Source organism: Populus nigra, chromosome 9 (assembly GCF_951802175.1).
Source record: "Populus nigra chromosome 9, ddPopNigr1.1, whole genome shotgun sequence".
Taxonomy (NCBI): Eukaryota; Viridiplantae; Streptophyta; class Magnoliopsida; order Malpighiales; family Salicaceae; genus Populus; species Populus nigra.
The window spans coordinates 16628947-16644365 of NC_084860.1; the positions used below are offsets into that span (position 1 = coordinate 16628947).

General features: G+C 34.3%; 2 protein-coding genes across 3 annotated transcripts; one reads left to right on the plus strand and one right to left on the minus strand.

The window, feature by feature from the left end:
• On the minus strand, window positions 1–3826 carry LOC133703202 (uncharacterized). The gene is made up of 5 exons (XM_062127658.1): window positions 3284–3826; window positions 2877–3197; window positions 2209–2484; window positions 1995–2132; window positions 1–1733 (listed from the first exon to the last, which is right to left on the minus strand). Exons 2-5 carry the CDS (start codon window positions 3171–3173, stop codon window positions 186–188), a joined length of 2259 nt encoding a protein of 752 aa, XP_061983642.1. The 5' UTR covers window positions 3174–3197; window positions 3284–3826; the 3' UTR covers window positions 1–185.
• A 6131-nt stretch (window positions 3827–9957) lies between these two features.
• Window positions 9958–15089, plus strand: LOC133702903 (beta-1,6-galactosyltransferase GALT31A-like). Of its 2 annotated transcripts, none has more exons than XM_062127235.1 (11): window positions 9958–10343; window positions 12174–12276; window positions 12358–12419; window positions 12606–12817; window positions 12913–12976; window positions 13075–13147; window positions 13470–13590; window positions 13680–13767; window positions 13860–13985; window positions 14064–14173; window positions 14346–14481. In XM_062127235.1, the coding sequence occupies exons 1-11, from the start codon at window positions 10240–10242 to the stop codon at window positions 14387–14389; spliced, it is 1107 nt and encodes a 368-aa protein (XP_061983219.1). In that variant the 5' UTR covers window positions 9958–10239; the 3' UTR covers window positions 14390–14481. The 2 variants fall into 2 exon arrangements, with proteins under 2 accessions (XP_061983219.1, XP_061983218.1); XM_062127234.1 differs by having other exon boundaries at window positions 9959–10343; window positions 14393–15089.
• The last annotated feature ends 330 nt before the right edge of the window (window positions 15090–15419 follow it).

A 15419-nucleotide genomic window follows, 5' to 3' on the forward strand; every position in this document is an offset into this window, starting at 1 on the left:
TTAACCAGAGTGTAGGAGAGAGTTACTAATTTCACTTTGCATTCAATTCACTATACTCGTATTCAACCTTTAGAAACAAAGAACATAGGATAGGAAAAAAGAAAAGAAATTGAGTATTTGAAACCATAATGCAATCTCTATATATACTAAATCAGTTTCGTATCACTCTATGCTGAAGAATTCCATCACCAAACACCGGTAGTGGCCTCCTTTGTAATGAGGTTTATGCCATGGACCCAAAGTTTCAAACTAGAAGCAGAGCTTGCCTCAAAATGAATCTCCCTCCCTGTCTCAGTTAACACCCTGAAAACCATCTCATCTCCAGCCTCATTTACCTTTCTCCTATTCTTCAAAAACGTTGGACTTGGTCCTGCCACTGCTTCCTTACACACCACATTCCTTCGGTTTGACTTTCCCCACGTTAACAAGCCAGATTTGAGCATCTGAACAACCTTCATATGTGGGGAACCTCTTCCCTCACGGGTGTGCTTCCATAGCTCCTCACCGAGTAGCACGTGAGAATGAGCCAAATAATCAAATATCACTCCCTCTGCAGCCTTACATTTAGTGCTTTTCCTAGCCAGAGATATCGCTGCCTCTCCTCTCTGATTGATAATCCCGCAATGAGCACCTCTTTGCAACAATATCTTACAGGCATCAGCGTGGCCTTCCCTAGCAGCAAGCATGAGGGGTGAATGCCCACTGTCATCGACTGAATTTATAGGGAATCCCATTTCCAATAGCTGAACTATCGCAGGCAAGTTCCCAACATGTGCTGCAAAGTGCAAAGCTCTAAACTCAGAATAACTTGTCACTTTGTGACTAAGCACAGCATCAAGCAATATCTCTTCAAATCGAGTCCTCACACTGGAACAGGCATGATTCTGCAAAAGAGACACTACTGCCTGACCATCCCTGCTCCTCTCGCTGATGTCAGCTCCAGCATCAATCAGGAGCCGGAAGACCTCAGTATGGCCAGATTTTACTGCAACCATAGTTGGTGTCAAACCAAGACCATCATGCTTACTTATGTCTTCTGTCGAATGTTGAAGGATCATCTGTAAAAGCTCTGTATTACCAATTCCAGCAACGAAGTGCAGTAAAGAAAACACCTCAAGATTGGAGGAGCAGACTTTTCTTCCAGTGGTAATAGCCTGTCGAAAAATATCTGCCAAAGAGGATCCAAACACACTTCTTTTCACCAAGTGCACTGCACTCTCACCATTATTGTTAACCAGACCCAAATCAGCTCCTGAAACAATAAGCTCAAGGAAGCAATCAGCTTGATCGGATTTGGCCGCCAACATCAGGGCTGTGTCGCCAGTTTCAGTCCTCGAATCAACTTCACAACCATAGAAGACCACCTGTTTTAGTATACGAAGGCAACCCATTCTAGCAGCCAAATGAATAGGACGAAATTCGTGACCTTTCTTGGTCCTTAAGCAGAACTCAACATCAGCACCAGCATTAAGAAGCACATCCATGGCATCTGAATTGTGGCAAAGGATGGCATGGCAAAGAAGGTTCCGGCCTTGCTGTTGACTCTCAAGGAACGAAATCTGATGCTGAAGCAAAAGGTTCAAAATTTGGCCACTTGCTTCATAATATTCAACTGCACACCAAACTTCATTATATGGCTCACCCAAGCATGCACCTACTCTCAGTTCTTCACCAGAGAAAATGTCCCATGACCAAGCTCCCAGCCTAACATAGCAATTGCTTCTTGCACCTGCCTAAATATACACTTATAAAACCCCATTCTTAATTAACAGTAATTAGATATCTAAATAGGGAAGTGGTGTTCTTATAAGTTGAAAACAGATCAGAAGGAGAAAACTGTGGCAACTCAAGGCATAAGACTGAATTAGCTTAAAAAAGAACCACAGACCACGAGTGATATGTTATGCTAATGATATTCAGTGATGCAAGTTTAAAGTCCTCTAGACCACTGCCATAATTTGAAGCCTGTAGAAATGGAACAATCAGATCACTACCTCTAACAAATATTTAACCACTGAAACTTGTCGGCTCACGATAGCAGCCACCAAAGGTGTACAATCGACATTCGCGTGCAATGCAGGCTTGACCGACTGCAACAGAACCCTCCGCTTGCAATTTATGTCTACTCCGTTCTGGAAAAAATGGAGAATTGGGTTAACCGGATGCTTCCCATTAAGAATTAGACTAGCCAAAATACTCAATCTGCACCTTGATCAAGGTGGTTACAACATCTACAAATCCGCGGCAGCTAGCTGATACAAGTGCATGTTGCGCCACATCAGGTCCTGTCATCTCTGAGCAGATCAATAATTCTGCAGCTTTAGCTTGACCACAAAGGCAAGCTTCAAGTAATGCATCTTCACAAGCTAATTGAGATGCACCTGCCTTGAGAAGCATGTCAAGAAGGACACAGTGACCTTCGCGAGCAGCAGCTGTGGTAGCGAAACCCCGAAATAATTCTTGGTTCACATCAGCTCCAGCTGACTATAATTGGAAACGTAGATTAAGATGAGATAATTAGTCTAATTGCATAAGATTACTTAAGCAGCACCAAACATTGTTTTAGCAAACGAATCTTTGGATGGCATAAAGGATTCGGTTCTGCCATTTTTGTCTTGCTTATACCTTTGTTTAGTCCCCAACTAAGCATGAACAAGCATTCCATAACTATACCAGCAGAAATTACACGAACTCTGAATAATAGGTAGTGGTTGACCATTGAAAAAATAAGAGAACCCCAAAAAGAATCAAAAGGAAAATTCTTAAAATCTCACTAAACAAAGGAGCTATTCACAGTTTTGAGAAGCAAACCATTCATACAATTTGTAACCCAAATCAAAGTTAAAAAGAAGAACAAAATCGAACAGAGTCCATACCAGCAATTTCCTGGCAATATCTACATGACCTGAATGAGCAGCAGCAAAAAGTGGAGTGACATCAGTAACAAAATCCCTGTGCTGAATCTCAATCTCATCAGCCTCTTCCTCTCTCAACACTGTCTCAATGCATTTCACTCTCAAGTTTACTGTCCCTATATAATTCACATCTACTGTTTTTGACAAACTCTCTGTCACAAACTCTACATCTCCACTCAAAGCAGCCTCTATTAGTCTCTGAGATGGCTCTGCAAGCTCATCCCTCTCACTCCCATAGACATAACTGTACCTTGCCATTGTCACACATTCACTAGACCAGTCCTACAAAACACAACAAGAAGCCAGAAAAAAGTTTCACTTTCTACAGCCAAAATCTAGCCAAAGATTATAACGTAAGTAACCATTACTTTGGATTAATATAGTAATTAAAAGATGCTGAGACATGATAAGTATCCAATGAAGAAGTGTAGACTTGATCAAATCATGCAGTTTTAATATGCTTAATACTTCTAAAATAATCAAAACGAATTAATTATATCAATATTTTTTCGTTGCAAGAGGCTCCTTGTGTCCCACTTAGGTGCCTTGCCCACGTTAGCATTCTAAAACCAAGGAGAGGATAGAAGGGGAAAAAACTTGTTGTAAAAGCATAAATCTTGGAAAAATGATTTATTTCAGTGCATGGAAAATTAAATAAAAAAAAAATATTGTATGTATAAGCTAATATGTGATCATAATACAACTTCAAATGGAATGAAAGGGTGCTAAATAATTTTATAAAGCAATAGTATAATTATCAAATCAAACAATAATTGGACTCATAATTGAAAGCAAACAAATGTAAGATTGCCAACTAATGAAGATGGAAGGAGTGAATGCCCTCTTAGCTGATTAGGTGTTGACGTAAATGGAAAGAGTAAAACGCAGGTAAAAGAAACAAAAACTTGGGTTGAAACAATGTACCTTGAGGCATGTCCTTGTGTTGATGGTTCTTAAATATGATGGATTTGCAGCCACCTAAAGAAGGAAAGGGACAAAATGCATAGGGAAAGAGACGACCGACTGGAATGGAAAGTGTAGCGAAGCATAGAAAGAGAATCCCAGAAGTGCAGAAAACAGCACCATGGCCAAATGGCATAACCTTAACTAGATTTGGTTGGTGTTTGTGATATGTTTATATATTAATAAACATGACTAATCAATTTAATAATTAGTTTTTTGAGGAAAAAAATGGATGGATAATGGATATTTAAAATCAAATATGGAGGACAATGAATACTTTATAGTTATTTTTTCGTCCCAATGGCAAGCCACTTCTGATGATCAAAAAACGAGTTCACCAATTCGTCTGGGCTGCATTACCAGGAGGTGGTGACCAACTTCGTTTACTTTATCAAGAAAAATCGGGCCAGTTTATTATTGATGGCAACTCTACATCTATATCTCCGTTCACATAAATATTATGAACTTCAGTCCCGACACGAGTGTGTTGGAATTTCTTTTTAAATATTCTTGCATGTTATCGATGCAATCTGCCGTATTAGAAGTAAGAAAATTAGAAAAAGGAATAAAAAAAGGATTAATTTTGATCTAAAAAGTCAACAGGACGACGAACAACTCTGGACTATGTCACTCCATCAATCTAAATTTTTAATGAGGTTGATTATAAAATAAATTGTCTTAATTTTTGTAATAAAAAAAGTTTTCATTGGAAGAGAGAGAGAGAGAGAGAGAGAGAGAGAGAGAGAGAGGGGCTAAGCCAAATTTTTATGTAGAAAACATTTTCCATTTCGCACTTATACAAATTTGAAAGAATTTTGCCCCACTTGCATTGGAATTGAAGTACAAAAAAATAGATGCAGAATAAGTAGATGAGAAGAGTTCATCAAAAGGTTATAGACACGACTCAAATCATATCATGTACGAGATGAACAATTAATGTTAGGATTTTTTTTAATTAGTACAGTAAAAAAAAATTAGTGAAGTTACGTAGGATAAAAAAATTGATGAAACTATATAGTTTCATCATGTTATATTTTAAAAATAAAATTTTTATAAAATATTATTATTTCTAAACATAACAAGATAATTATTACGTTTTAAAATAACAACATTTAATAAATATCATGTTTTTAAAATGCAATATAATTAAACTCCAATCTTTTATCTCAATCGATCAACCAATTGGATCTAGTTGTATTAACTGATTGATTCTTTCACACAAAATCAATATTTTAAAAAATTTTCTTTCAATTAGTTTTATAAGTTAAAATACATATTTTTGTTCAACTTGTTGACTAAAAATTAAACTCCAATTAAAATCTCAAAAAATTATTATTTATGTAATAGTGAATGATTTTGAGTAGTTATATATGAGTTTGTTATAACAATATGAGCCGTTGAATTTGAGATATCAAAAAATTTTCTGAAACCTCTTGGTTTTGACAATTTTAAAATTTTTCTTGTTATTTTTGAAACCAGCCGATCAATTGAATAAAAATAACAAATTGCTCTTTTTGAATAAAACAATGTCAAACTTTGCTATTTCATCAAATTTTTTAAACTTATATTAATTTATCAATTTTTTTAATTTACTTCAGTAGTTATCCAATTTATCCTTAATGTTATCAGTGAAGTAAGTTTTTGAAAAAAAAGTCGTATCATGTGTTGTTGCAGTTAATTATTTTTTTAAAAAAAATAAGTTAATGGTCTCATCTTTATTAATTGGAATATCCAAGCAGAAAAAAAAGATAAGCATCAATCAATTAATAGGTAATGTTGTTTGTTTTTACTGTAGCTATGGTTGTGGCTGTAAAAAAACGTTTGGTAAAAACAAAATTTGAAGTGTTTTTTAATAAGAGTTTTTTTAACAATGTGTGCTGGTAAATTCTGCCTCTAAAAGTGTTGTTTTTGTGGAAAAAAAAGGATTAGAAACAAAAAAAAATTCATCAATTACATTTGAATACAATGAATAAATTATTTTCTATAAAACATTACAATGGAGAAAAAAAATTATAATACTATATGTGATATACTCTTTAAAGCTATATTATTTTGATGGTTGTTATAAGATTTAGATCAGTTGATTCAAGATATTGTCCAGACCAAGTTTCATAAAATAATAAGGGAAGGATAATCAAGTAATTTGATCAAAAGTCTAGGTTGATCTATTACATAGTTGATCAAATCAAAACCAATTAATTTTAAAAAAAAATTATTATTTTAATTTTTTAAAAAATTTTAAATCAATCAAAATTAACCCACTAAACTTATAAACTTGAACATTACACTAGTTCAATGTCTAGATTACGTTAAATAACTCCTACTTTAAAGCCTCTACATTTAGCTCTAGAAAATATTGTAAAACTTTTGGTGCAAAAAAAATACTTCAGATTAATTTTTTTATATGTTTTTAAATTATTTTCACATATAAAAAATAAATTTTAAAAATAAAAAAATATTATATCAATAAATTTTAAAATAAAATTATTTTAAAAAATAAATACTACCACAATATTTTTGAGCCGGATTTTATAATTTGAGGTGTCGATGGCCCAGCGCAGTCCACAACACTTGTGGACATAAAGCATGGAATTTAGAGGAACCCATGTATATAAATTATTCGAGAATAAAATTGAAGGAGCAGCTGGGGGGGGACCGGAGCTGCGGCAGATGAGGCAGAATCAAATCAGAACTCGCGAGAGAAGGACAATAAATGCCAAGTCGCATCAAATGTGATCTTCTTGATTTCTTCACGTCTTCGTGTCTCATCTTAGGACACATTCATCGTCATCTCACTCTGTTATTTCTTGCATGCCCCAGATGATGAAGAAGACGAGTCGAAGAAGATGTACACCCACCGTCCTGTTTTCTTGGCCAAATGGACACTGAAATCCTTCTTCAATTTGGGTTTATCCAAATAATATCATTTATTAATAAATAAATGGATTTCACTTAAATTTTGATGAACTAACTTGATCTTAGGTTGATTCTGCTGAAATTCTTGCCTGGTTTAATATAAAACTTGCTCGGGGTAGATACTTTAGTAGGAAATCATCAAATTGATCTATTAAATTAAGCTGGATTTATTTTTTGTGCTACTAGCCAATTGCCTGCAGCTCAAAATAGTCCAAACAAAACTTTTAAAACGGACCAAACAAAACTTTTTAGTCTTTTCCCAACTTTTAAATCCAGCTACTTTGTCATTAATAATAAAGTTTTGTTCATTTAAATTCAGATTCGCCATCTAATGATTCATCACAGTCAACAGTTGTAATGGGAATCTTTTTCTCCTTTTGGTTGTTGCCTTTTTATCTTCCCCAGGGGGTGGTTTGTGAGTTTTATCACAATGAAAAAAAAATGATAAAGCAATAGTATTTTCCGATTACCAAATGCCATTTACAACTCTTATTTCATATATGTAAAACACGAGTCGCATGAGATATCTATGATTTCATATAAAATTAAAATTTACATGTAAAACAAGTGTTGTTTGCAGGCTCAGATTCTGATCAGGGTAGTGTTTTTAAAAGAAAAATTCAAATTTTAAGTTATTTCAATCCAAAAACATCTCATGAACACCCTTGAAATACCTATAAATCAATACATCAACTCAAAATACCTAGAAAATATCCAAAAACATGAAATCAATTCAGGTTAGATTTATCTTTCTCGACTTAGATTTGATTTGTCAGGCAACATTGAGGTTTAAAATAACCACCATCAAACCTCTCTCATCTTACAAAACCTGTGGACACCAAAAACATCCATTTTAATAATCGAAAATGACTTGAACAACGACCTTCTCTCTTGTTATTGGAATCTCACAACCCTTTTTCTTTCTTCTCTCTAAACATAAATTGGAAAATACTATAAATAAACCTTCACACAAAAACTGATTTTTTATTTAAATCTAAAGAGATTTTAAATTGTCTAATTTGTGTTAATTTTAAATTTTGAGGACTTAAGCGTATTTGTAAAATATTTTTGACACGTCTTCCATGTTTGGTGTCTTTTTCATTTTAGTCTCTCTCCTTTCAATTCCACCATTTTCTAAGAAATTAAAAGCAATTAGTTTTTAATTAAGATTAAATTACCCAAAATAAAAATTTAGAGACTAAAATAAATTATTAAAAATGTACGGTATATCCATATTGTTTTGTGAGTATATAAACAATATAAACGGAGTAGTATTTAGCTTACGGGTTTTAGTTTTTTAGTTAATTAATTACTATATTGTTCCTTTAACATAACAACAATGTCTCCTTTGCCATAGAATATAAAATTTTTATCATTTATGGAGAATGACCCTTGCTTTAAAATCATTTGTATGTAACGTAGTCTTGCTATAAAAAAATAGTTTACTAATGTCGAGATCGTGTTGCTTTGGTTAAAAGTAGCCTCCCATTTGAAGAGTAGCTAGAAAAAAATATAAACAAAATACTCGCCAGAACCAACACAACAAAAGTCTACAATCCTGACATCGCAAGACATGTTAATTTCTAAACAACTGGCGCAAGCTGCAAGCTGCATTAGTATATCACAAGATTTTCATCATACCAAGCACATGGAGCCCATAACCCTACATTTTGAGAAAGATCAAGCTGCCTCAACATTAAATTAATGACCCTTATAATTAACACTTTGATGAAGAAATAATTTCTTATAATATGGTTTAATCATCAGATGTAATAATATTTTGGACTGTACATTAATATTACCACATAAATAGATTTCAGTTTTTTGAGACTTCATTTTTTTTTTTTGAGGTTGTTGCCTTTTTATGGCCTTTGTTCCAAATATGACCTAACATGAAGTTGAAGACATATGCTACCATTATTTTCATCATCAAGGCTCAAATCCGACAGCCAAAAACTGCTAGCATCTTTTCCCAATCATCAAAATCCCTCTCTCTAATCATCAACAACAAGAATCTACCACCAATGATCTCCATGATTTCTTGTTCTTCCTCTTCTATTTTCGACCTTATTAGATTTCAAAATAATGGGTTGAACGAGTTAACTCGAATCAATAAAAAATATTGTTTTTATTTAAAGCAATAATGTTTAATATTTTTTTTATAACAAACCCAGGAATATCCAATGAATTAGATAAAGGGTTTCAGCTGAACCACGTTTTAAACTGAAAAACATATCCAAAATAAAACCCTAGGAGAGAGGCAGGCTCCTAGCTAGCATTAATTGGAGCTCGAACATGTTTGGACAGGGACAAACAGGATGTTGTTAGAGTAAATGCATCACATGGCATCTGATAACAAGAGACATTAACAAGAAATCTACACATAATCTCTCATGAATTACATATTTCACCAATATAACATATTCTCAAACCATTAGTTATAAGATCCTGTTTGGAGGACGACATGGCTCAAGACTTGTATTACAGGGGGTTAAACGGGTCAATCCAAATTATAATTTTTTTAAAAAAATAACATGTTTTTTTTTAAAATGAAAATTATATTGTTTAGGTAATAAAAAAGCAGTTAAAAGCAAAACTTTTCTATACCAAAACTTTAAATTAAGACTTGATGAGTTAATATAGGTTTTAGGGTTAGTGTGGTACGGTTGAAAATATTTTTGACATAACCACAACTTCAAAAATTATTTGATTTTTATTATTTATGTATTTTATTTTAAATTATGATAAAAACTTCAATTTTTTTTCAAAAAATATAATTTATAGATTTTTTAATTTATTTATTTTTAAATTATAAATATAAAAACTATCACAATACCAAATATATACATATTACTACAATTATAAACTATAATAAAAAAAATATAGCACTAGCTAGCTTAGTGGTCCATTACTCAAGTAAAAAAGCAATGGAAAAACAACAAAAGCTAAGAAGAAATAATAAAAGTTTGAGTAATAATTATTTTTTAATTTTTTTTATTTACAAATATATTAAAAAATAAAAAATTTAAGACAAAATATTTATTTTTTTATAAAAATATTTTGCTATCGCAAAAACAAACGTGACTTCAACGCAGTAAAGGAAGGAGTGACTTGGCATTGCATTATTTTTTATATAGAATATTTCTCGGTGACAAAACAGTGAAAGCAAGCCTAAATTATACAGCTTGTGTTTGTTGTTGCCCATTTTCATTGGATTTGAAAAGAAAACTAAAAGAAAGCAACATATTGATATAGTTCTTCAGTTTCCCATTATTTAAGACAACTATTAAGTTCAGGCATTGTTTTTGTTGTTCTCTTCTATCTTTCTCAGTCTTTGTGAGAAATGGGGTCGCCTGTTTTGTCTTTGTAGGTTAGTGCTACCACCCCCAAAAAAGTTTTAAGGAAAGAAGGAAACTTTCTTAAAGCTGAAGCTTGTTAGATTGAGATGGGAATAAGCAGACCTCATAAGTCCAGTAATGGAGTTTCTACCAGATGGGTTTTTCTCTTCTGCATTGCCAGTTTCTTCTTGGGTGTTCTTGTTGTTAACAGGTTACGTTTCTTTCTCTCCTTTTCTTTTGTGAATTTTTTGAAGATCTTGTCTTTTTGAAGTGATCAGCTGTTAGATTTGTTGCTTATCTTAGTAGGATTTGGAAAGTTTAACTTTGTTGTTAGTTCTGTTTTTGTGCTTTTGTTGCTTTATGCATAGGATGGAGAATCTTGCATGGTCTCTTATGAAATCATATGCAAAATGTACTCTTTTTGTGTAGATTTTGGCTGTAATTTAATGAATTTGAGGGTTTTTTCTTGGAATCCATGTAAAAGATTGGGACTTTTTTCTGTTCTGGCCTTCCGGGTCTACAGAATTTCAAGTTATAGGTGAGGTGGTGGAGATTGGACGTTTGCTCTTTTAGTATGTTACCAAATAATGAATTGATAAACGTGTATCCTTGCTGGAGCAAGGCGTCTGTTTAACTAGATTCAGATGGTTTATTTGTTTTCTTCAATGGTTTACCTCATCTGCAATATTATTAGTATTTTGAAACGCCTGAGATTTAAGGTGAAGAATGAGCATAGTTTTCCCGGGGAAATGAATTCTGAGTAAGGAGAATGTTTTAAGTATTGATTTGGATGGATAAGGTCATACATTGCTGGAAAACCCAAAACTTTACTGGTTGGCCTGCGAGGAAATGACAATCTACGAGCTGACGCGTTTCAAAAGGAAAGTCATTGGGTTGGTGAGTAGACTAATGTCAAGTAGCTGAAGAGATTTTGGTTGGATATTGGTGGTGGAACAAGTCTTGAGCAATTACCAAGTGATTATCTGCAAAGTTGGAAATTGAGCCCTTTCTTAAATTTTGATGTATGGAGATATTTCCGAGTTGTTTTTTGAGAGAAATCAGCTATCATATTTGAATATTAAATTTTGGGTTTATTTATTAAGAGAAAATTCTTAGTGTGATCTGCCTGGTAATATTGACATTCGATCTTGATAATTAGGGGTAGAATTTTTCAAGGTTTGAAGTTCGGGGTTAAGATCATGGCAGCCTTCTTTGATGTTAGCTGACTTCAAAACAAAGTTTCTTTCTTCTCTTTCTGACTCAAATGCCGGTGAAGACATGAACTAACTGCAATCAGCATGAAAAACAGAATGAAGCTCATAACATTAGTTGATATCAAAAGATAGTTTCTTTCTTCTCTTTCTGATGAAAATGCTAGTGACGACATGAGCTAATTGCAATCAGCATGGAAAACAGAATGATTCTCATAACATTCATTGATATCAAAAGATAGTTTTTTTCTTCTTTTTCTGACGCGAATGCCGATGAAGACATGAGTTAATTGCAATCAGCATGGAAAACAGAATGATTCTCATCACATTTAACTTGAATGATGTTTCAACAATAAAAGATACAGAATGGTTGCCACCCCTGACTTATTGCAATGCCACTGAGAAGTGTATCTGAAAGTTGGTTTGAGAGCTCATAAACCTTCATTTTCTGTATAATGCATCTGATCAGTTTTTCTTGTTCGGCAAACCAAATGACAATTACACGAGCAGTGCTGTGTAAAGCCAAAATGTGATGTTGTGAAAAAAAGGCAGCAAATTAGATGAGACTTGCTAAGTGATTCTACTTCGAATGAACCAGTGAAAAGTAGTCCAATTTTTGCTGCCATTTTTCTTAACACCATATCTCAAGCTGCTGGACTTAATGTAGCATGATAGAGTATCTTGCAGTTGTACCTGGTGCATTCTATTGATCATACATTGGATTGTTTCTAAGCTTTTACTGTTTTTCACTTATGCATCTGCTACCTTCATCTATAAATCCTACTGCAATTTTGTTCTAGTATGATTTGCCACTTACATGTGTTTTATAGGTTTTGGGATATTCCAGATCCGGGCCAAATGGACGACGAAGCTTCATCTCTGAAGAAGGATCAGTTAACAGCAGAACATTCCCCAGTTGATTGTCAGAAGCAGGCAAGTCAAGTTACTAAACTGTTACGTAAGCTCTGTTTCCGGCAGTAACATGTGTGGATCATACTGTTTATGGTATTGCAGGAGAATGCTGTTCAGGCAGGAGACATCCTTTCTCAGGTTTCTCAAACTCATGATGTAATCATGTGAGTTTTTATAGCCAGGTGTATTATGCTTCAAAAAGAATTCTGGATGACTTATGTAATTTAGTACACATGAATTGTCCTATCCAAATAAATAGGCTATTTGTTTTAATAGGTTCTGTAACTTTGAATTGGAAGAGGAGCATTAAAGTATCAAATCATGTAATACCCTCATAATGTTGATTATAGGGCACTGGACAAAACGATCTCCTCAATGGAGGTGCAGCTGGCTTCAGCAAGAGCTGCAAAAAGTGACAATGAGAATGTATCTCCAATGGTCATGAAATCAAGAAATGAGCATTTGAAGGAGCGACCAAAGGTTTTCTTTGTCATGGGCATAATTACTGCATTCAGCAGCCGGAAGCGAAGGGACTCGATTAGAGAAACTTGGATGCCCAAAGGTTAAATCCAAATCTTACCATTCCTTCCGATGTAAACCAGTAGTAGCTTTGACGAGTCAGTATATGCTTATGATTTTTATTATTTTTCACTCTAGGAGAGGAGTTAAAGAAGTTGGAAACAGAAAAGGGTATTATAATACGATTCGTTATAGGACACAGGTACGTATGCAAAGGGCTTGTGGTTACTCAATAGCTCAATGTTAAAGTTTGTTGATACAGACCTTATTAATTATGCTGAAATCTTTTGTATTTGACAGTGCATCTCCAGGTGGTGTTTTGGATCGTGCTGTTGAAGCAGAAGACGAGCAACACAAGGATTTCCTCAGACTGGTATGTTATGGTTAAGCTCCATATGACCTGTTTGACCCTTTATCTCCACCCAACTACCAAGTAAAGGCTATGAAACTATTTGCAAAATCAGTTCATGAATTTTGCCTTTATAGCATTCCCTCTCTTGAACCCCGTGTGGAAACATTTGCCTAGCTTTCCAGTCCTTGCCCTAATTAATGATAAAAATTATTTGAAAGCCAGAGCTACTGGTTTGGGAAAAAATTATTCTGAAATGTATTTGCCAGCACTTTTGACAGTCAAAACAAGTTTTCAGTTGTTTTTCTAAATTGCTTATGTAAAGTTACCATAATATGTTTTGCAGAATCATGTAGAAGGTTATCATGAATTATCATCGAAAACACAAATATATTTTTCAACAGCTGTTGCTATGTGGGATGCTGACTTCTATATTAAAGTTGATGATGATGTACACATAAATCTCGGTTAGTTTACTTGAATGCTTTAATTCTCTCAAGAATGGAGCACAGAGAGATGTATTTTGGTATGGTCATTTGATTTTAAAATTTGACAGGCATGGTCGGCTCTACCTTGGCACGTCATAGATCAAAGCCTCGTGTTTATATTGGTTGTATGAAGTCTGGACCTGTACTAGCACAGAAGTAAGCATTCAGATGGAAGCGAGTTTTTTAACTGTATCATGTTCAGATTATTTAACCTTTGTTACTCATGTACTTCTGCATTCCATTTGTAGAGGGGTCAAGTACCATGAGCCAGAATATTGGAAATTTGGTGAGGAGGGTAACAAGTATTTCCGGCATGCAACAGGGCAAATATATGCAATTTCCAAAGATTTAGCCACCTATATCTCAGTAAATAGGTAAGTCCCAGTGTTGTTCCATCCTTCTATTTGGATGCTATCCTTTTGAATGGCTGGTGCATGGCATTTCCTCTGCAGACACATACTTCATAGATATGCAAATGAAGATGTTTCACTCGGCTCTTGGTTTATTGGTCTTGACGTTGAGCACATTGATGATCGAAGTCTCTGCTGTGGGACTGCACCTGGTAAGATTGATGCAAATATGTTTTTCTTTGTTCCCTTCCTGCATGGCATGCTTTTGAATATTTTGATAGCCTCTTTCCTAGCACATCAACTGTAGCAAAATATCATACTAAGCATGATTTTTTATCCTTGTACAAAAATGCTTGCATGTTACACTAAATTTTGTCTCATCAGAGTCAAATAAAAGATTCTTCACTAATGGAGTTGCAATGCTGTGATAGACTGTGAGTGGAAAGCCCAAGCTGGGAATCCTTGTGCTGCATCATTTGATTGGAGTTGCAGTGGCATTTGTAAATCGGTGGAGAGAATGGAGGAAGTGCACCAGCGATGTGGGGAAGGTGATGAAGCCATCTGGCATACAAGTTTCTGAAACTTCCCCTCTTGTAATATGGTTTTTATATGTGTGATCAAGGCTGTTGGTTTAGACAACACCACTTGCCCGATTTTTGCTGTGGATGCCTCCGACGGTTGGTGCATGATTAAAATCATTACTGCACATACAGATTGTCAAGTCAGGAAAAGAGATATGGTTAACATATTGTAGTTCCAAAGACTGACTTGTTGCTGCTAACCAAGACATCAAGAAAATTAATCACTACACATACCGAGTCTTACAGCGCAAGGAATTGTAGGAAATCACAATAGCTAAATTCTACCAAAACATTGGATGAAGCAGATCAAATGTGGCTGGACATTCTGCAGGATGCATGGTGTTTTTCCATGAGTTCTGATTGTTAGATTGAATCCAGGATGGAAATGGACGTGTGCACAAGATCATCTTCCGAATATATATGTATCTCTCTCTTGTCTAATGGCCAGGTTTCTGGCAATACTGAATTAATTATTGGGCTTAGAATTTAGTAGAGGTGCTATGACCTGTTTATAACTTGATAATAAAGGGTTTTGCTATTTTAATCAGAGATGCTTCAATAGTGTCAAGTGTCGACTTTCAGTTGTCTATGCTTGCAACTTGCAAGCATGAAAAAACATTATCATTTTTTTTGTGTTTTTCACGTGAAACGCTGAGTCTGCATTCCAGGAGTACCGAGCAGCCAAATAGACTCTTTAGTTGTGCGCATAGTTTTAATCATTCAAGTTTTTGACAAATAATTTTTTTTCTTTACACTATCAAAAATGGAAAATGCTTTTACTTTATAAATATTGGTAAAAGTATTGCAATGAACCCAAAAAAAAAAAATCAAGAGTGAGTCATCTTTTTATGAATAAGGCGAATATATTATGGATAAA

What these genes read in the sequence shown, in the direction of transcription:
- LOC133703202 (XM_062127658.1), bottom strand. Translation starts at nt 3,173, where the DNA reads ATGGCAAGGTACAGTTATGTCTATGGGAGTGAGAGGGATGAGCTTGCA. An exon ending in ATATTGCCAGGAAATTGCTG is followed by an intron (nt 2,485 to 2,876) that starts GTATGGACTCTG and finishes TTCCAATTATAG; the next exon opens with TCAGCTGGAGCTGATGTGAA. An exon ending in TTGTAACCACCTTGATCAAG is followed by an intron (nt 2,133 to 2,208) that starts GTGCAGATTGAG and finishes CATTTTTTCCAG; the next exon opens with AACGGAGTAGACATAAATTG.
- LOC133702903 (XM_062127234.1), top strand. Translation starts at nt 10,240, where the DNA reads ATGGGAATAAGCAGACCTCATAAGTCCAGTAATGGAGTTTCTACCAGA. An exon ending in GGACCTGTACTAGCACAGAA is followed by an intron (nt 13,768 to 13,859) that starts GTAAGCATTCAG and finishes TTCCATTTGTAG; the next exon opens with AGGGGTCAAGTACCATGAGC. An exon ending in CTGCTGTGGGACTGCACCTG is followed by an intron (nt 14,174 to 14,392) that starts GTAAGATTGATG and finishes ATGCTGTGATAG; the next exon opens with ACTGTGAGTGGAAAGCCCAA.